General features: G+C 40.6%; 1 protein-coding gene across 1 annotated transcript in view; it reads right to left on the reverse strand.

Moving 5' to 3' along the window:
• Positions 1–8,282: 8,282 nt before the first annotated feature.
• The window catches only part of NELL2 (neural EGFL like 2), a 156,061-nt gene continuing 146,938 nt past the window's right edge, over positions 8,283–17,405 (reverse strand). Inside the window, exons 17-20 of the mRNA XM_076331701.1 lie at positions 15,329–15,522; positions 14,198–14,374; positions 11,831–12,055; positions 8,283–9,080 (exon numbers count right to left, since the gene is read on the reverse strand). Of these exons, the coding sequence (XP_076187816.1) occupies positions 9,030–9,080; positions 11,831–12,055; positions 14,198–14,374; positions 15,329–15,522 (647 nt within the window). The 3' untranslated portion in view covers positions 8,283–9,029. The remainder of the gene's footprint in view (positions 9,081–11,830; positions 12,056–14,197; positions 14,375–15,328; positions 15,523–17,405) is intronic.

The following is a 17,405-nucleotide window of genomic DNA, read 5'->3' on the forward strand; positions in this document are numbered from 1 at the left end:
TGAACTTTAGCCTGTGAACTAAATAGGATGTGGATTAGCTCAGGCTGCAAATCTGAGCAGAGTTAGGAAATGCCAACTATGTTAATGAGCACGCAGATGTTTTTCAGGGAACCACTGTGAAAGTAATCTTCTTGCTAAGCCATTGAAGATACTCCAACAGGTTGCATCTGTAACTGGGGGCACCAAGGCACACAATTGCACAGACCAGACCCCTCTTTTCACAGCCACGGTGTTTCAGTCACGTCTGCCAGTCTTTCTGATTCTTTGTGTCTGTAATTTTTTGCATCACTGCCCCTAATTGTGCACTCTTTGAAAAGCTGTCCTGTATTGAATGGATCCTTTCCTTTGCGACACTTCAAGGGACATAGCCAGGGCCTTCCTGATGTTACCAACCCCAGCTCCCTCTCGGAAACCAGAGTAGCTTTAAAACAGATTTGACTTTTTTTCTTTTTGCCTCGGACAAACAAAATAGCCTAACTGTATTTCTAGTCGACATAATTTTCAGGTTTATATATATTTATAACCTCTTTGAACTTCATCCCTGCAGAGAAAGTGATGGAAGAACACGTCTACACCATGCCAGATATGATGTGTGAGTGCTCCAACCCCACCAAAAACCATGGGTTAATAGCACTCTTTCATTTAGCATGTGCATAAATATTTCAGGGCCTGGGTCCTAAGAGGGAAAATCTCTGCTGTCTTCCCTGGGCCTTGGATCCACTCCCTGATGTCTGTTTGGTGTCTCTTTGGCCAGAGGTCATCTCCCCTCAAGACAGCAAGCTAATGGTTGGCAGCCTCTTTGCCAGCTCTCCTACTGCTGCGAGGTCTCCATGACAGGAGCTTTCTTTCAAAACTAGGTGCATTTAACCTGAACCAGTACTAAGGGTATGGCTAGACACCCACAAGCAGTGACAGTAATACAGGTTGACCACCTCCTGAAGACCTTCAGCCACAGCGCAGTAGCTGTCGTGTGTGTGCTCCTAACCCACTGTAAGGGGAGCTACAGAGGATTTAGTTGTGCAACATGCCTAAAGCTCAGCACCAGAAGTTTTTCAGTCCAGGACACTTTCTCATCCTGGGGAAGTTTTCTAACAGCTGACCAATATCTGCACTATTCAGTCGGTGCCGTCTCAGGATTTTCTGGTGTAGAGCAGTACGGCGCTTAGTAAATACACTATAAATTCACATCTAAGCTTTCCTCTGATCTTGCTCTCACTAAACCTGGGAAAAATTTATTATCTAATCCACTTGAAACCATCTGTATATTTATTTTTGTACATGAAAAGCATTTTGGTTACAGTGAAATCTATGCATCTCTATATTATTACAAATGTCCACGTGTCAAGTTTTGATTCACACCATGCAGGCAATGGCTGCAGTTGACCTTGTACTGATTCATTGTTCAGAAATCCAGGTTTATACTTATAAACTTGATTAATGCAAAACTGCTGGAACACAGCTGAAGAACACAATAAAACATAGAAACTATTTCAAATACTAAATCAAACACAAGTTTGGCTTCACTATTATGCAACAAATTCAGCTCTCTGTAGGATTTGCCTCTGCTGACCAGGTGTACACAAGGATATATTTCATTTATGAACCTTAAATTCTAATAGCTCAAGAAAGCCAAATGCAACAGCTGAGAAGCTTTATGTGCAAATGGATATTACCCACAAGAAGCAATTCAAATACATGAAGCATGCAAAAATCATTTGAAAGCTGCACAAATGACAAAAACTTGCTACATAAGAAATAAAAAGATCACTTAAACAGGCTGTATAAATGTCTGAATATCTATAGCTTTGCTGGGAATTGATGAAGCATTTTAAATTTTGGTGTAAGGTGATCAAGAACTCAGATCTGTGAGCATGAGGGGTGCAAATTGGCCTTCTGAGCTGCAGATTTTGGAAGCTGCTTCTGTTAAAAAAAAAACCAAACCTTGGATCCTTGGTTTGCTTTAATCCTCATTCAGAAGAAAAACAAAGATAATTAGGATTTCAGTAACTGTTTTCTCAGTCTGGTTCAAGTCCCAAAGCAACAGGAAATAAGATGAGTCTGAACTGTGAAAATTGGGACTAAAGTAAGAACTTGACTCCAAGTTTATCCAAATTCAGTGACGTTAATTGTACAGCTTCCTAGGAACATATAAAATGCCCAGTGGGAATGTACAAATTTTAGTTTTTGTAAAGGGATGTTTCACACTGGCTGAAACCTCTAAAGTAACATGAGTGACCTCTAGCCCAAGGAGTGATAAATTCCGTGTAAGAAAGTTTGAAGACGTGGCAGAATAAAATGATCCGTTATGGGAACCGACAGTGCCGTGCTGAGATAGGCCAGCACTGAAAGTGGTCTGCAGGTGCTGATATTGGTGCCCACAGAGGAGACGTAGGTGGGAGCAACACATCATTTTCTGAATGAAATACCAAGCAGGGGGTAATGTATTTGCAAAACCCAGTATGTTGCCCTTTCCCCAATCTATTTCCAGTCAGAGGAAGCTAACCCCATAGCTTTGTAGTGAAGGAGTTAATTTTATGTGACTGGGATGTTAAAAGCAAGTGCTCTTGCTGCTGAGGCTGGAGGGCACACGCTGCCCCGGAGCACGCAGGGACAGGGTCTAGGTGCGATGTGTGTTTCTGCTGAGTTGTGCTGGTTTCAGTGGGATCACAGGCTCTGTGGGTTGCATCTCTCCTTCCTTTGAAGGCAGCAGCAGCTGAGCAGCCTCTCAAGTTTACCAGGTGAGGAAAGTGAATTATTTCTTCCTTGCCTGCTGTGTTCTTCACAGGAGCATCAGGGCCCATCAAACATAATTATTACCCAATGGAAACTTAAAATGGCAAAACCGACTAATTAAAAAAAGATCATTTAAGCAGTATCGATATTACCCCTCACCTTGCCACCAGCAATGCCTGCAAGGCCAAATTTTCACACCATCTGCACCAGCTGGGCTTTGACATCCATTTATTACCAGCCCAACCCGGCTGGGCAGGGGAAGAAGGGCTGCCCGGTCCACGCCATGCAGGCACTGGCTGCAAAGCAGCATCCACAGGCATCTCCCCAGAAAGGTCCTGCAGAAGGAAAGCTGGCTGCAGGAGGGAGCTCTCTCTCAGTTGCCTGGGGTAACTTCTACAGAGCCATATGACCACAAAACACCAAAGCAGTGAGAGGACTGCACTTTGAGGGGTATTTCTGAGCATCCACATTTTGTCCATGGCCAGTGTGGATGAGACGAACAAAGGATTTCTTTTGCCTTGGAAAGCAAATAAAGGGCCTGGTTTCGTGCCTCTTCCCAGGGAAAAATATTTTTCAGACAATAAGAACCTTTTGTTCCTGACTTGAAGGCAGACCTTAGCTTTCCTGGGCTGTGGACTGCACGTGTTGGGGTGATACGGGAGCTCCTGGGACGGTCCCAGTCCTACCCCTGCATCCCTCTGCACTGACAAACCACTTGACTTGCAAATCCATGTACAGCAGCCAAAAGGGGAGGTTTTTGCCTTGCAAGGTTCCAAGAGGAGTCAGTTTGAGCTGGGTCATTCTGGTCACAGCTCATGGAGGACCCAACTACGCATAGCTAATAAAATAGCAGAACTGCACAAAGACACCTTTAGCTAGGGTGCTGCTCCCCCCACCCACCAGACTGGTGCCCACAGCTTGCGTGGGGGCAGGATGCTCCAGCTGTGGCACAGTGCCTGACTTCGAAGTGGGCCAGTCCCAACCTTGGGAAAAAACTGTTTGTATTGTGATGGTCCTAAGCATTTTCTACATTTTTACCAAAGGCACTAGGAAAATAAACAGGAAAGGGCTGTGGCCCGCTCAGTCAGATGACATATTCAAAAGCAGCATCAGCTGAGGAGCTTCTTATAAGAAATAAGGTAGCCATGCAAAAGACTGCATTCTTCTTCTTGTTCGGATCAGTGGTCATTAAAAGCAGGGAGAGGACTGAGTTAGCATCGGTGGGATTGCTGGTTGTTTTTCTGTTTTGTTCCCCTCTCCCCTCAATGAAATTGCCCTCCATCCCCACCACAAAATTGCACTTGAGTCAGTACTTTGTTTCTGCTGTTCTATTTAGACGGATGCTTTAGCTGTGGTGATGCAGTTCTAGTTATTTTGGTTTTCAAATACGACTCAGTCCTAAAATAAGCCTTTAAACAATTTTATTTTACATTTCCAAGCAATACTGCTGATACACAAATGACATCCTGGGAGTTACATTTGAAGTCTAAAATGGTAAAATGAGATTACTGATTAAAAACAATTGAGTTTGGCTCTCTTATGGATGAAATATTATGTGATAAATAGATTATTATGGTTTGTAGTAGTTAAAGTTTCATGTTATAGAAATAATCTATGAACAGATTAGTAGAATATAGGCTTGCAAATCTCCTGTTATAGTAAACGATGCCTATTTGGCATTTTACAGACTGTGTAAACTCTGGCAATAAGAAAATACTGATTAGTGCAGACCTAGATGAGTAATTGATTTTAACAATTGATTTTTTATTTTTATCATTTTGCATTAGCACCATACTGACAAAAACAAAAAAGTGAAATACACTGACACATTAGCAGCTGTTCACGTGGCTGATGAACGGCCAGGGCACAGAGATCTGAGAAATAGGGTTTGCAACACTGTCTTTTTCTTTTCAGGCCCTCTCTAAAACACTTTTTCTTACTCAAAAATCCAGTGGTATGCTTTGTCTTTTCTCCCAGAGATTTAGCCATCATGCTAAAGCAACAAGAAGTTTTAAATTTTTTAATTAGAAATTGAAATAACAACAGAAGAGATGGCCAGGATTGTGATTTGGAGAATACGGCTGTGACTTGGGCAGAAGATGCAACTGCAGCGGGCTTTACCAGTGCACTGCAGAAGAGACACTTCTCCACAGGTCACCCACTCAGGAGACGCCAGAGCTGCTCTAGTCTTTTTACTCGGATTTTCTTTATATAGTTGGCAAAAGCTATCTGGTGATTTTTAACTTAAATTATTAACTGGTTTGGGGACAAGTTAAACTGCACTTACCTGTAAGTAAGTTTCATCGTTAAAAAATAACTAGCTGAGCCCTGCGTTAAAGCTGCTGCTATTTTATCTGAGAAGTCAAGGGAGTCCCTGCCTGTTGAGAGGCCACGTGAGCTGAGCACCGTCACTGTGCTGCAGTGGGAGTCTCCTCCACTTTGGAGGAGACCCACAGGTGCTGTCTGGCCCATGCAACCTACCCCACAGCTGAGCACTTCCCCACAGCAGGGACACAGGTGACCCATTCAAGGCGAGACTCACCGTGTCCGTGGAGGAAGAGATGCCACCCCATACGCATCCTGCATTTGAAGTCAGCAGGATCCGAGATCTGGGCTCCGTGGCTCACGAGGTTGTGCTTCTCTGGGGTGCCCCAGGGTGAATCTGCTGTAGCCCAATGCAGTTAATGGCAAGACCGAAGGAGGGCAGTTTTACCGCACTCCCTGCATAAATATCCACTTTTAGACACCCTAGAAAAAAGCAATGGCTAGTATTTCAGCTATGACTTAATGACCGTATTTCACCAGTTGTGCTGTTAAGGGTAGAGCTCTCACAGAAGGCAAAGACGTCCTTAGCCATAGGGAGGACTGAGGCAGCCAGCCCCCTGTTCTTGTCCATGGTAAATTTGTGAGTACCACAAATTTGCAGCTGCACAGTTAGCTCCCTTTTCAACAGTTTACAACACTGTTGCTTTTTGTCAACTTGTTTCACCATAGCATTGAATTCAGCATTGTAACTGAAGACACCTCTGCCTATATAACTGTAGGTCTATTAACTTAGGGCAATTACTCTGCAGAGAGGTGACAATTCCTCTATGGAAGTTATTGAATTCTGGTACTGCAAACACTGCAAACAATGCATCAATAATGAAAGGCCAGTAAGAGAGCACAACGTACCTGCATCGTTCAGAAATATAATTTTTTTTTATGGACTATATCGTCTGACAGATAATTTCAGCCTGGAAATTAGACATCAATTTTTAATAATATTTAAATTTACTTTTCAAGGAAAATTAAAAACATGAGCTACTAATTACTGGCTTGACTGAACAGAAGGGAGATGGGGAAGAGGGGGTGAAAGGGAATGAAAACGAGGGTCACCGAGATATCTCATTGGAGTTTGCTGACCTTTAGAAAAACTCCCAACTGATTAGTAACCTTGAACATTGATAAATTAGATAATATTCACTCAACCCATTCTCATTTTTTATTTAGCAAAGAATTCCAGCTTTGTTCAGCAGGATGACTTCTGCTCTTTACATACATGTAACACTGACTGTCTCTCCAAGGATTTGATTCAAGCTTTAGCTATTATGTTATGTCTCAATTCTTGGCTTTTTAGCCTGTTTCTTAGTGTATTGCACTGTGCTTCACAAACCTACAATAGCAGAAAGATCCTACAACACTCAGGTCAGGGTAGGCAACAAAAGGAAAGAGATGCTTGTTTTCCATCTATACACTGTTTTAGTTTTGATTAAAAGCTGGGATTAAACACCAGCATTACTTTGCCTTCGAGAAAGGATTGAGAAAAAATTCGGAGATAATTTTCCTTCCAGTTCTCATGTCTGTTATAGGTCTAAATCTGATGTCGGTGGATGCACTGAACCAGATTAAGGGCAAGAACACTTGCCTCACCCATAACTTATCTATCCATGCACCCAAAATGGGGATGCTTGCAACTGTTCCGTGGATATCTGCCCTTCTCTCTCCCAGCTCCACTGCTTTCCTTCAGAGCTTTCGACAGCCTCTGCCAGAGCCTGAGGAATTTGCCCTCAAAAAATGTTCATTTTTTTGTATCTTTCAAAAAAGAAGCCTGGTCTTCATGCATTTCCTATGTCTATCTTATACCTATTCTTGAATGAAATAGAAGTGCAATTCTTAAACGGTAACAACTTCTGCTAAACTGTCTCTCAGAAATAGGCATGCAGCTGCCACTGAAATCCACTGGAGATGTGCCTTTGCATCCGAGGGGAAAACATGACCTCTTGACATTTACTAGCAGACAAGAAAACACTGTACAGAAAGCAGCTTCTTTTTCAAGGAGCTAACAATCATCTTGAAAAACTTTGACTGCAGCTTGCCAGGAAGCGGACAATACAGTAAAATGCTTGAGTACCTGTTATTTATGGACTAGGTGAGGAAAAAGGTTTACTTGGTCTGAAAATCTTAGTTTTAGTGGTCCAATGTAGACCATCAATTCCGAGGGGGTTGCATTTTTTTTCAGATTTTTAGTTTCTTGGTTCTGTTTGTATTATTTGCATTCGGTGACCTGGCATCTCTTGTAGTCCCTGCTCCATAAACATCCAGTACTCAGCAGACGCTAGGGCTCAAGGGAATACCTACCAGATACACGCAGTTGCATGGCATTCCTTTGATCTCCAGCTGTACATGAAACACTGTGAAGTAGCATCTGTTTGCCGGAAAATAATTATGTTTTGTAAAAAACACATACATGGACTTCCCTTGTAACTCAATAATACACAGGGGTAATATTAATGGAAGTTTTGCCTGTCCAGGTTGCACGACAATCTACTGAACTGATAAGAGAGATGCTGAAGAGAAGCAAGGCACTTCGAAAAGAACATGACTACTGGAGCAGTATTTAAAGGATGCTGTCATCTTGGGCAGTTTCCTCCTCTCCTGTTTTGCCTCCACAGTTCGTGATGCATTCCTTAAAAATTCAGCCATTTCAGCCTGTAATTTGTAAGCACTGCTTTATTCTTTATTTCTCTTCCAGAATAACATAGCTTTGGTCACGTTTTATTTATTGTCCCAACAGTACAGTAGTGAAAATAGGGTTTGCATATTGAAGTGATCCCCATGCATTAAGATACTTTACACAAACAATCAAACCAGCTTGGAGCTTACGGAAAGACAAACCAACCCAAGGCAGCTGGACAGCACAAGAATCTGGAGAAGATCCCCTGTAAATCTGAACAGATGCAAGTCACACACAAATGGTCTGTACCCACTCTGGGTGACAGCATCCCTCTGGCATGTAGGGTCTGATCGTCAGGCACATGAACTTTCTGTTCAATCCACTGTAGTGGCCCAGATGTATGAAGTTACTTATGTATTCCCAGAAGAATAACAAAGATAAGAAATGATAGGCATAAGGTTGTGCTGGGCAGAAGCTCCCATACATACAGGAGCCAGACCAGCGATACTCCACCTGTATTGGCCAGCTGCCTAGGCATGCTGGCCAAGAAGGAACAGTGACAACACGCATGAAAATGACATCCCTGAAAAGGAAAGACGGCACAAACAGAAACTTAAGGTAAGAGAAATATTTATTTAAATTTGCACAATAACGAGCTTATACTGAACAAATTCAATCAAGAAATAATAGTAAGTGCAGTAAAACAAGGAAATATTGATGATTTTTCCCATCAGAAAACATTAAGAAGCCATGCCTGTGCATCACGGTTTTTCTTTTTTGGGTTTTTTTGTTGGTTTTTTTTGTTTGTTTTTACAATAACTTCTATCTTTTTTTTTTTCAGCGCACATACTGTACATATCACATCTTAGCTGCTAGGTTCTTTATTCCTGAAGGCTTCATTCTTTTACTCAAACATCTGCTAAATTCTGCAGTGAGCAATCAAATACATTTGTGCAGATCCAAATACGATTACGTAGAAATCTCTGCACCTGGTCAAGTGTTGGACTCTCAAAGCTTCGGAAGACCCTGTAAGAGCTCCTAGTTGATTTTGGATCTTGACATCGTTATGTATAGCATACAATGTGCCACTTTACACTAACCTAAATATTCTGCATAATGATGTCAGACAAATAGAAGATTTGGGCCTAACCTCATACAAAGGTTTACACATCTGAGCTTGTCTTGAGTCCCATAAATTTCACTCTGATTCAGGTAACTGAGTTCATCATGTATCTGCACTTTAGATGGACAAAAACAATCTAATTTTAGTTTTAATTTTGTACAATTTTTGGTCTAAAGGTCTTTTTTGTGAAGGAAAATTCTTTAACCAGAAACTGCTTGTGAGAGATGGTTGTTGGTGTCACAGTTCCTGAAGGCACTGTGGGTCCACTGAGCAACAGATGTGGCCATTCTAAAGGAAGGAAAAACAGAAAGAATTGAAACAATTAGCATTTTGTACAAACCAAGTCAATTTAACAAGCTCAGCCATTTGCAAACACCCATCAGATCTGAACGTACAGATTTGTAAAATACAAGACAACTACAGGTTTTGATCGGATTCATGACATTGTCGTCATGTCCTTCCTTTGCCCAAAGGAACGGGCTATTATGATTCCTCTAATTGCTTGGTTTGCTGTGGTCTGTATCCCAGAGCTACAACAGTCAAACTGAAAGAAGCTGGGATCAGCAGAAGAAATGCTCCCGACATAAAGGTATCGGGCATCTGCTCAAGTACAGAAAGCTGTTGAACAAGACAGGGCACTTGGGAGTTTTATTTAGATCAGGCAGAAGGGACTCTGGGTTTTATTTAGTCCTGAATGCTTCAAGTTAATACATCCTGGTTGTAACACCAGCAAACATTAATCCATAAAGTTTTTCCTGATAGTCCACACATTCTTCTGAGAATATTAGCAATTAAGGGAACAGATTGCCTATGACATCATTAAAGTACTGGAGAAATTGTTTTCTGCATCTCTACTACTTCTTTTCTTAAGTCTGATTCTTACAATGCAAATAAAAAGTGTGTATTATTTTTAAATTACTCCAAGTACAGTCAGTTAACTAAACTGCCAGGACTGATTAAAGACCGAGGTCTGAATCATTCAAACATTTTCTTTCACTCCTTCTGTTACAGGAGGTTAGACGATCCTACTGTCCACCTTCTTTACTTGTGATTTGAAATGGTTTTGTGGTTAAGTCAGCTTTAGCTGATGCCCAGGTTTCTGAATTCTTAAAGGATTTGTGTAAACCTATTTTGCTATAGCTTGGTTAGAAAGCCTTAGATTGGAGCTTTGACCTTCCATGCGATGCTCTGCAGGAAAAGAGTGGGGTGACACAAGACGAATGAGATGGAGAACTACACAAATTGGGCACAGCATTAACCTGATCTAGAGGGAGCGGGCTCCTGCTTCCATGCAGAACTACAATATTAAAATGCTGCCAATATGAGCAGATAGTGTATTTCAAAAAGAAAAGTGCTCTGTAAAGAGAATTGAGTAAGATCCGGTTTGCTGAGGGACAAAGTGGTACATCTTCGCTGTTATGCAGATTCACACCTGAGCCATATTAAATCTATGGGGTTTGGCAGAGTATCAGTTTTAATCTTACATATGTTCACAATACAGCAATGGATTTTATTAGTCTATGTATGTGTTTACACTGAATACGAATTAGTTGACACTTAAGGTTCAGTCTTTGCTTAAGAGAAAAGGGCAGATGGGAGCAGCACACAGGTGGCTATCAGCAGAACTGATACGTTGCTTCTGCATTGCCATTGATTAGCAGTACAACAATGAGAACACATTTCCCATCGCTGAATCTCAAAAGAGCTTTAGAGAAGAATCATGCAAAACTTTGTTTTACAGATGGAGAAACCGAGGCACATAAACCTCAGCAACTTGCCCAAGCAAAAAGGAACTTCTAGCATTGGAGTGGGTGTATGCCACCAGCTACGGAGCCCAACAGTACGGGTTTATGCATGTAGGCCTGTTTCAACATCCCTTGGGCAGCAGCTGGCTTTCTAACCATTAGCCACTCTGTCAGATCACATCATTTTCTTCTAACCACCGACCCGTTCTGACATCAAGACAAATGCCTACACTTACTTGGCACATACCACTTCTCTCGTAAAAGGACTATGCCTCGACAGCAGCAATTGCTGTTGCACATAGTATTGCATCAGGCAAAGTGGAGGAAGAAGGTGGTGCTTGACAGCTTCTGCTACATGATCAGTTACTCCCCATCCCTCCCAGAAGGAGGTGTTGAATTTAGATTATTTTTAATGAGCATCTTTTCAAAGTAGTTAATTGTACCATGTACTAGAGTTTGGGAAGTATCTTGCTTGGGAAGGACACAGAATAAAGACCAAAATCAACTGTGAATTTCAGTAATAATTAAAGATCTATGGATGAATCCTGCTGTCGCTCTCTCCTTGGCTACTGTGGAAACACTCTTTGTCATTCTTCAGTATTGGATGATGGAAAATACAATTCACCTTACAGGTTTATTTCGAATGGAAAAACCTATTTCAACCTCCTTTTCTTTTGCATCTTTAAAAAGAGATGCCAGAATTCACATAAGATGCCATTAATTTTTCTCTTCAGACAATGAATTCCTTTGACTACAAAAACTATTAAATGTTCTAAACATTATGTTGATTCTACTATTAATTTTAAAGCAAGAAAGCTATGTAACCATGTAACTAGTCCTTTTATTCTCAAAACAATTATTATTCTCAAAAAGTAATTCAATCAGTTCTGATAACGCTATAGTATCACAGAGAACAAATTTCTTGTGTGACGTCTAGTCTTACATACCTATTTGTTACTGTATACATTTCCAAGATAGCATGGAGCTATATAATAAAAACTGCGATCAAACTTGAATTGAGCTATCCTGGTGGAAAAACCAAGCCCATTAACTTGTCCACAGCACACTGCAGCACGGGCTGTTGTCCTGCTTCTGACCTGCTAGCACATTAAACCATCCTTCTAGCACATGCAAGAGCGACGTTAACAAAGTTGAACACTTTACTGTAATCTCCACTGCTTTGAAACAAGTGTAGACACCAACTACCCACCGACCAGACTCAGTCCATTAATATTTATATGCCACAGACAAGCTGGGAAAGAGGCATCTCAGCTTAATTTTTATGCTCTTTACCTTGCACTGGCAGAGGGTGCACTCTGTGCCGTGCTTAATCCAAGAAGATCCAGTGAAGCGAACGACGTTGGTTTCATCCAGACAGGTTTTAGTGATGTCATTGCGAATGGTGTCCGCTTGGCAGGGGTCAGTGACACAGCGCGGGCAGCACTCATGCTCGGGGAGGACGCTGAATTCACAATCCACCTCCGGGCACGGCAAGGGCCAGCAGTCAACTTCGCCTTGCTGTTTACAAATATTACGAGAACAAGAGAAGATTATTAGCTCTTATTTTGTTTCATTACCTATTCATCTGACTCAGCATTATGATTCTTAGCTGGTTAATTTTATCCATCTGGTCCTATTCAGAAGTCAGTGCGGAGAACACTGATACTCATTGCTTGTGGGAGATGCAGCAAGTTGGGTGCTTTTTCCTGCATGTTATTCAGGAAGTGTATTAGATCTAACTTATTTCAATACACTCTGCATCAAGTTGCAGCTGAAAATTCTCCATAAACTTCATGAAATACAGCATATGGATCAGTCCTTGTGAAGTCCTACTTCTGCAAGTGACAGAAGCCATAACATGATTGCACTGCAGAAGTGCTTCGAAATCCCCTGTTTCCCCTAGTTCTTACTTCTATTCAGACTGTTGGTTTGCCATAGAAAGCCCTCAAATGTTCAGGTCCGGATGGGCTAGAGTTTATCTTTGCCACCATTACAAACACATTGGCTGGACTAAGGGTGTCAAGCTACCAGCAGCCCAATGCAGCTGGGAACACCAGTGCATTTTCAGTGAGAGGACCTCCACCCACTTACCATCCATTTTGGATGTTGCGATCAGAGTACCTGAACTTCCAAACTTAATCACACTTTCTGCATGATGGGTTCAGTACGGTCAGGGTATGAAAAGGTCAAAGCAAAGACGTATGTTGGGCCAGAATATTCTTAGGGGAAGTTACTGTATGTCTGTACGCAAATCTAAAGATGTCTAATTATTCACGTCAGTTACTAGAAGTTGGGGTCAGCTTCCCTTCAACTCTGGACAAGGGCCAAAGTTTCAGATCTATTGGTCAAAGAAAAGACTTCACAGAAGTCATTAAGGCATATTTCTTTTGTAGCAGGTCCATCTCTGACCTCCAACTTAGCTCATTTGAAACACAGATTAAGTAGTCTGGATTTAAGGGGGCAAAGAGAATAGCATTTGGCCCTAGGAAAGAAGTTTATTCACAAAAACTGTATCTAAGGTTTTGATAATGATGAGTTCAATATCTCCAGAGCAAAAGCTGAAAAAAATTCCCAGGGATTTGCCATAGCTCCAAATTTACTCCTCTTGTTGCAGAAAGCATTGTGAACTTACTCTTCCACAAAATTTTCACCTGGGTCAATTCTCCTTTTTTTGAATCACATGATGGTAAGAATGAAAGCAATCTTAAAACCAGACACTGATCTTGATATTTCAATTTATTTTTTGTAGTGATGGACAGTACAAGGAGTAGACAATATGTTGTCACCCAAAAAACATCCCTGACAACTGAAACAAAAGCTTTAGTTACAGAAGCAGCATCTTGAAAAAAAAGAAACATCTATTGAGATCCCAAACTGTAGGTTGTTTTGTTTTGTTTTTAAGACATTTAATGAAGCACCTGGGAATCTGTTTCATTGGATTTTAGCAGCGGTAACACTGAAAGCACAATGTCTACAGAAATTGGTTTCTGGCTGTTATTCATGATACCCTGACAAGGGAAAGCTGCTAGATGGACTAGGGTTTACACTTGGACATAATCTGTGATAAAAGCTAGTTGGTTTTATCTTGGGATTTTTTCTGTCACAGAAACTTCCTGAGCGGCATTATGCAGAATCGTTTTTGCTCAGACTCTGAAATACATGCCTAGGAAAAAGATAACAAGCTTTAAAAGATTTTTTTTCAAAACTCATTTCACTATTTTGAAAAATGCATCAAGTCTTATCATTTTTTCCGTTACTCAGAATGTCTGAATGAATAAACAAATTTTAGTCTACTGGCATCTTTGAAATTATTAACCATGATAATAAATACATATTTAGAATTTCCTTATACAGCTACATTGGTCTTTGAATGAGTGAACGCAAGTGTTGCTTTGTAGGTGCCATATCCAAATGACCTCCATTCTTTGCTAACACAATCTTCATGATTAAATAATTTCTATTATGTCTATTGTGTCAAAATGCATTTTTGACTGGAACTTGACAACACTGACAAATATCCATGAAAACCAGATTTCGATTATACACATACTCCAGAGGAAACTAAATGGATGCTAATGCATGAAAATTAACTATTCACCAATCAGAATATCTCATATCCTCTTTCCCTCCTGTCTCTGCTGCTGTAATCAGGAGCCTTACCAAACAGCGACACTGCTGACAGTTCTGTATCCAGGAGTCACCGCTGTTGTAGGAAAGCTCCCCGCTCTGATGTAAACATTGACTGCTGAGCCTTGGGTCACATTCAGGACAGCAAAATAGGTCAACAGTGGGATTTTCACAGTCACAGACCATTCGCCGGCACATCACATATCCACTCTGTTGTTGGAAAACAGGCATAGAGCGATGGCAGAAATGTGACAACTCCAGCAGTACTTGTACCAAAATTTGATTTTTTGGCATGATTCTAAGCCACTAGCAGCTCACAAGTTTTTCCACTATACGACATCTTCGTCAAAATACAATTCAAACAGAGGCAGAAACCACAATACACACTCAGTAACTACCAAAAAGTTCCCCTGTTGTCTTATATATATCCTTCATACAACCAACCTTCAGACAGCTCTCACCTAAGTTGATGAAACCCAAGGGTGTCTTTCCCAAGGGTCAAATTTTAATAGATTGCACTAAGTTTATGTCATTCTCATATGGACGATAGTCGAGTCTTGCTTTAAAGTTCCAGATCAGTCCCTCTCTTCTGTAATTATTCACATAAGGAAGATGATAGGTAGTCTGAAATTAAATTCATGCCCATGAATCTTGAGCTGCTGAAATGCTCAGGACTTTGTCAGCAGTGTATTGGGCCTTCATTCTCCATCAGCATTTAGCTTGGGATCAAGGTTCCCACAGCAAACATTTGAGAAAGCTAAGCTGAATTACTCTGCAGATACAGAACCTACTGCTATTTATAGCCATCTGCTAGAGATACTGGTGTCAGTCACCAACGCCAATATGTGTCTAGACAGACAGTTTCTTTGCATGAAAATGCCGTTACTCCCACCCAGAAAACACAGGTGGCATCTCTGCTAAGAAAATAGTACTATCATCCTTCTCCCAGTATCATATAATAAACCTCCCGTGGAAGTTCTGCTCGTGCAGATTGGAGAGAGAAGCTCTCCCTAAAACCATATATAATATGTAATTCCATTTTTCTGTAGCACCACACGCACACCTGAGAAGGCAGCTAAAACAGGAATTTCACTTGAATCACGACACTCTTCCCTTCATCCCTACCACCATCTTGCAGAATCAGCTAGTTCTATTTCTACTGACCTGGCACGAGCAGACAGAGCATCTGTCATTCTCCAGCACCCAAATCTGACCATTGTGCTTGATTTTGTCTTCGTGGATACAGTCTCCTGTGCAGTTCTTGCCATGGGGACATCGACAGTCATACCCACCATCCAGGTTAAAGCAAACAGTGTCATTGGCACAGCTATGCCTTCCAGTTCCACATTCATCAATGTCTGCAAAAACATGCCATGTAATGCTTTTAGACCACATTCAATTAACAAAAATGTTCTTGCGGCAGTCAATATAAATGATTCTTGGCCATTAAAGCCTTCAGCTGAAAATTAATTTCCACTTCACCAGAACAGGGAGAAATAACTTACAAGTTCACAAAAAATATTTTTCATGTCATATCAACTTTTAAAACATGATATTTTGAGTTTTCCTACACGTCTTTCTAAGTGAATGCTATTGAGTAAGGTAGTTAGAATGAAGAAATCACAGGAAACATACGAACAAAAATAATTCTTAGCTCCCTAAAGAGCATTAGTTTGTGGCAACCGTTCGTAAGATATGTGCAGTTAAACAAGAAATGCTGCAGAATCTTGTTTTCAAAACCTTTTGCTGGCTCTGTCTAGCACATTTGAGTTCACTTGCTGAGCAGTTAATGTGAAAGGTGACATCTGACCTGCAAGCTCATTTAAGCAAGCACACCACGCTTTAAGTTGCATCATTTATTAGGGTGTGCAAACTAGAATATTTTAATTATTCAAGTTGCAGTGACATCTACAGCCCTTCTGTCTAGCATAGAAAATAAAGAAAAATAATTAATGTCTTCAGTGAATAAAGGTAAATTACTTCAAAACAATCATCTCTCAAAGAATTCAAGAGTACCTTTAAAGGCCTACTTCATCAAGGTACACACAATTATTTTGCAACAGCAAACCAGCAGCATACACTGCCTTCTACTTGAATAGTCTTTATTTAGCTTTTTCAGCTGTCCATATGGAGGAAAGTTATCTGGGAAAAAAGCTTTGAAAGGGCATGAAGTAAACAGCTATATGCAATAAAACGTGGAAAACACTAAAAGAGTTCAATTCTACATACAATTTCACAACAGTTTGGCCCAAGCTTTTAATTAGAGTTCATTAAAAAGTAGCATTGTGATATTTAACTGTCCAACAGATCAGTACAAGACAAAATAAGCAGTATGGTCATGAATGTATCTTTCACCATCAGCATAAAAACTTAATAAAACCCTCAGCTTTGGGTTCAACAATGGAAATGAAACCTCCAATTCACCTCAAGCACATTCCATTTAAAGCAAAATAACTCAATTATCATTTCAATTCCAAGTGTGGCTGCAGTAAAAAAAAAAGTAAACAAGTTGCTAACATGAATATGAATTGGGATGAAAAACAGCAGGGAAATTATTAGAATTCCATTGTATAAATAAGCAGCATTGTGGGTTTCCTTCAAATATTGTGTGCAATAACAGCGGCACCATCTCAAAAAAAAGTATTGCAAAATTACTAGGGCTTCTGGGAAGGATGAGGAAAATGTCATTTGAGAAGAACTGAAAAGAAATGGATTGTTCATCTCTAAAAGAACATCAGCCAGACAGGATATAACCAAAAAAATAATGAATACTCCAGAGAAGACATGTTGAGAGCTTTTGTTCTCCACATTGCCTAACACACAAGACAGGGGACAGTGAAGGAAACTGAAAGACAAGAAATTTAAGTCTGATAAAAGGAAGTAATTTTTCATATAGTGCATAAACAAACCATGACACTCACTGCCACAGAGTGGTAAGAGGGAAAAAAAACAGACTAGCCAAAAGTGTATAAGGTTAGCAAGAATATTCATAGAATCATAAAATGCTTTGGGTTGGAAGGGACCTTAAGAGATCATCTAGTTCCAACCCCCCTGCCATGGGCAGGGGTATCTTCCACTAGATCAGGCTGCTCAAATTCCATTTGCAATGCTAGCAGATTTTGGAAGAGAGATTACATTTCATGCATTAGGTCTACGGTGCCCTTATTTATGTATCAGATAATCCAGAACAAGCAAATCATCTCAGATAGATCTCCACACCTTCTACCTCGCTATCTTCTGA

Source organism: Aptenodytes patagonicus, chromosome 1 (assembly GCF_965638725.1).
Source record: "Aptenodytes patagonicus chromosome 1, bAptPat1.pri.cur, whole genome shotgun sequence".
NCBI lineage: Eukaryota > Metazoa > Chordata > Aves > Sphenisciformes > Spheniscidae > Aptenodytes > Aptenodytes patagonicus.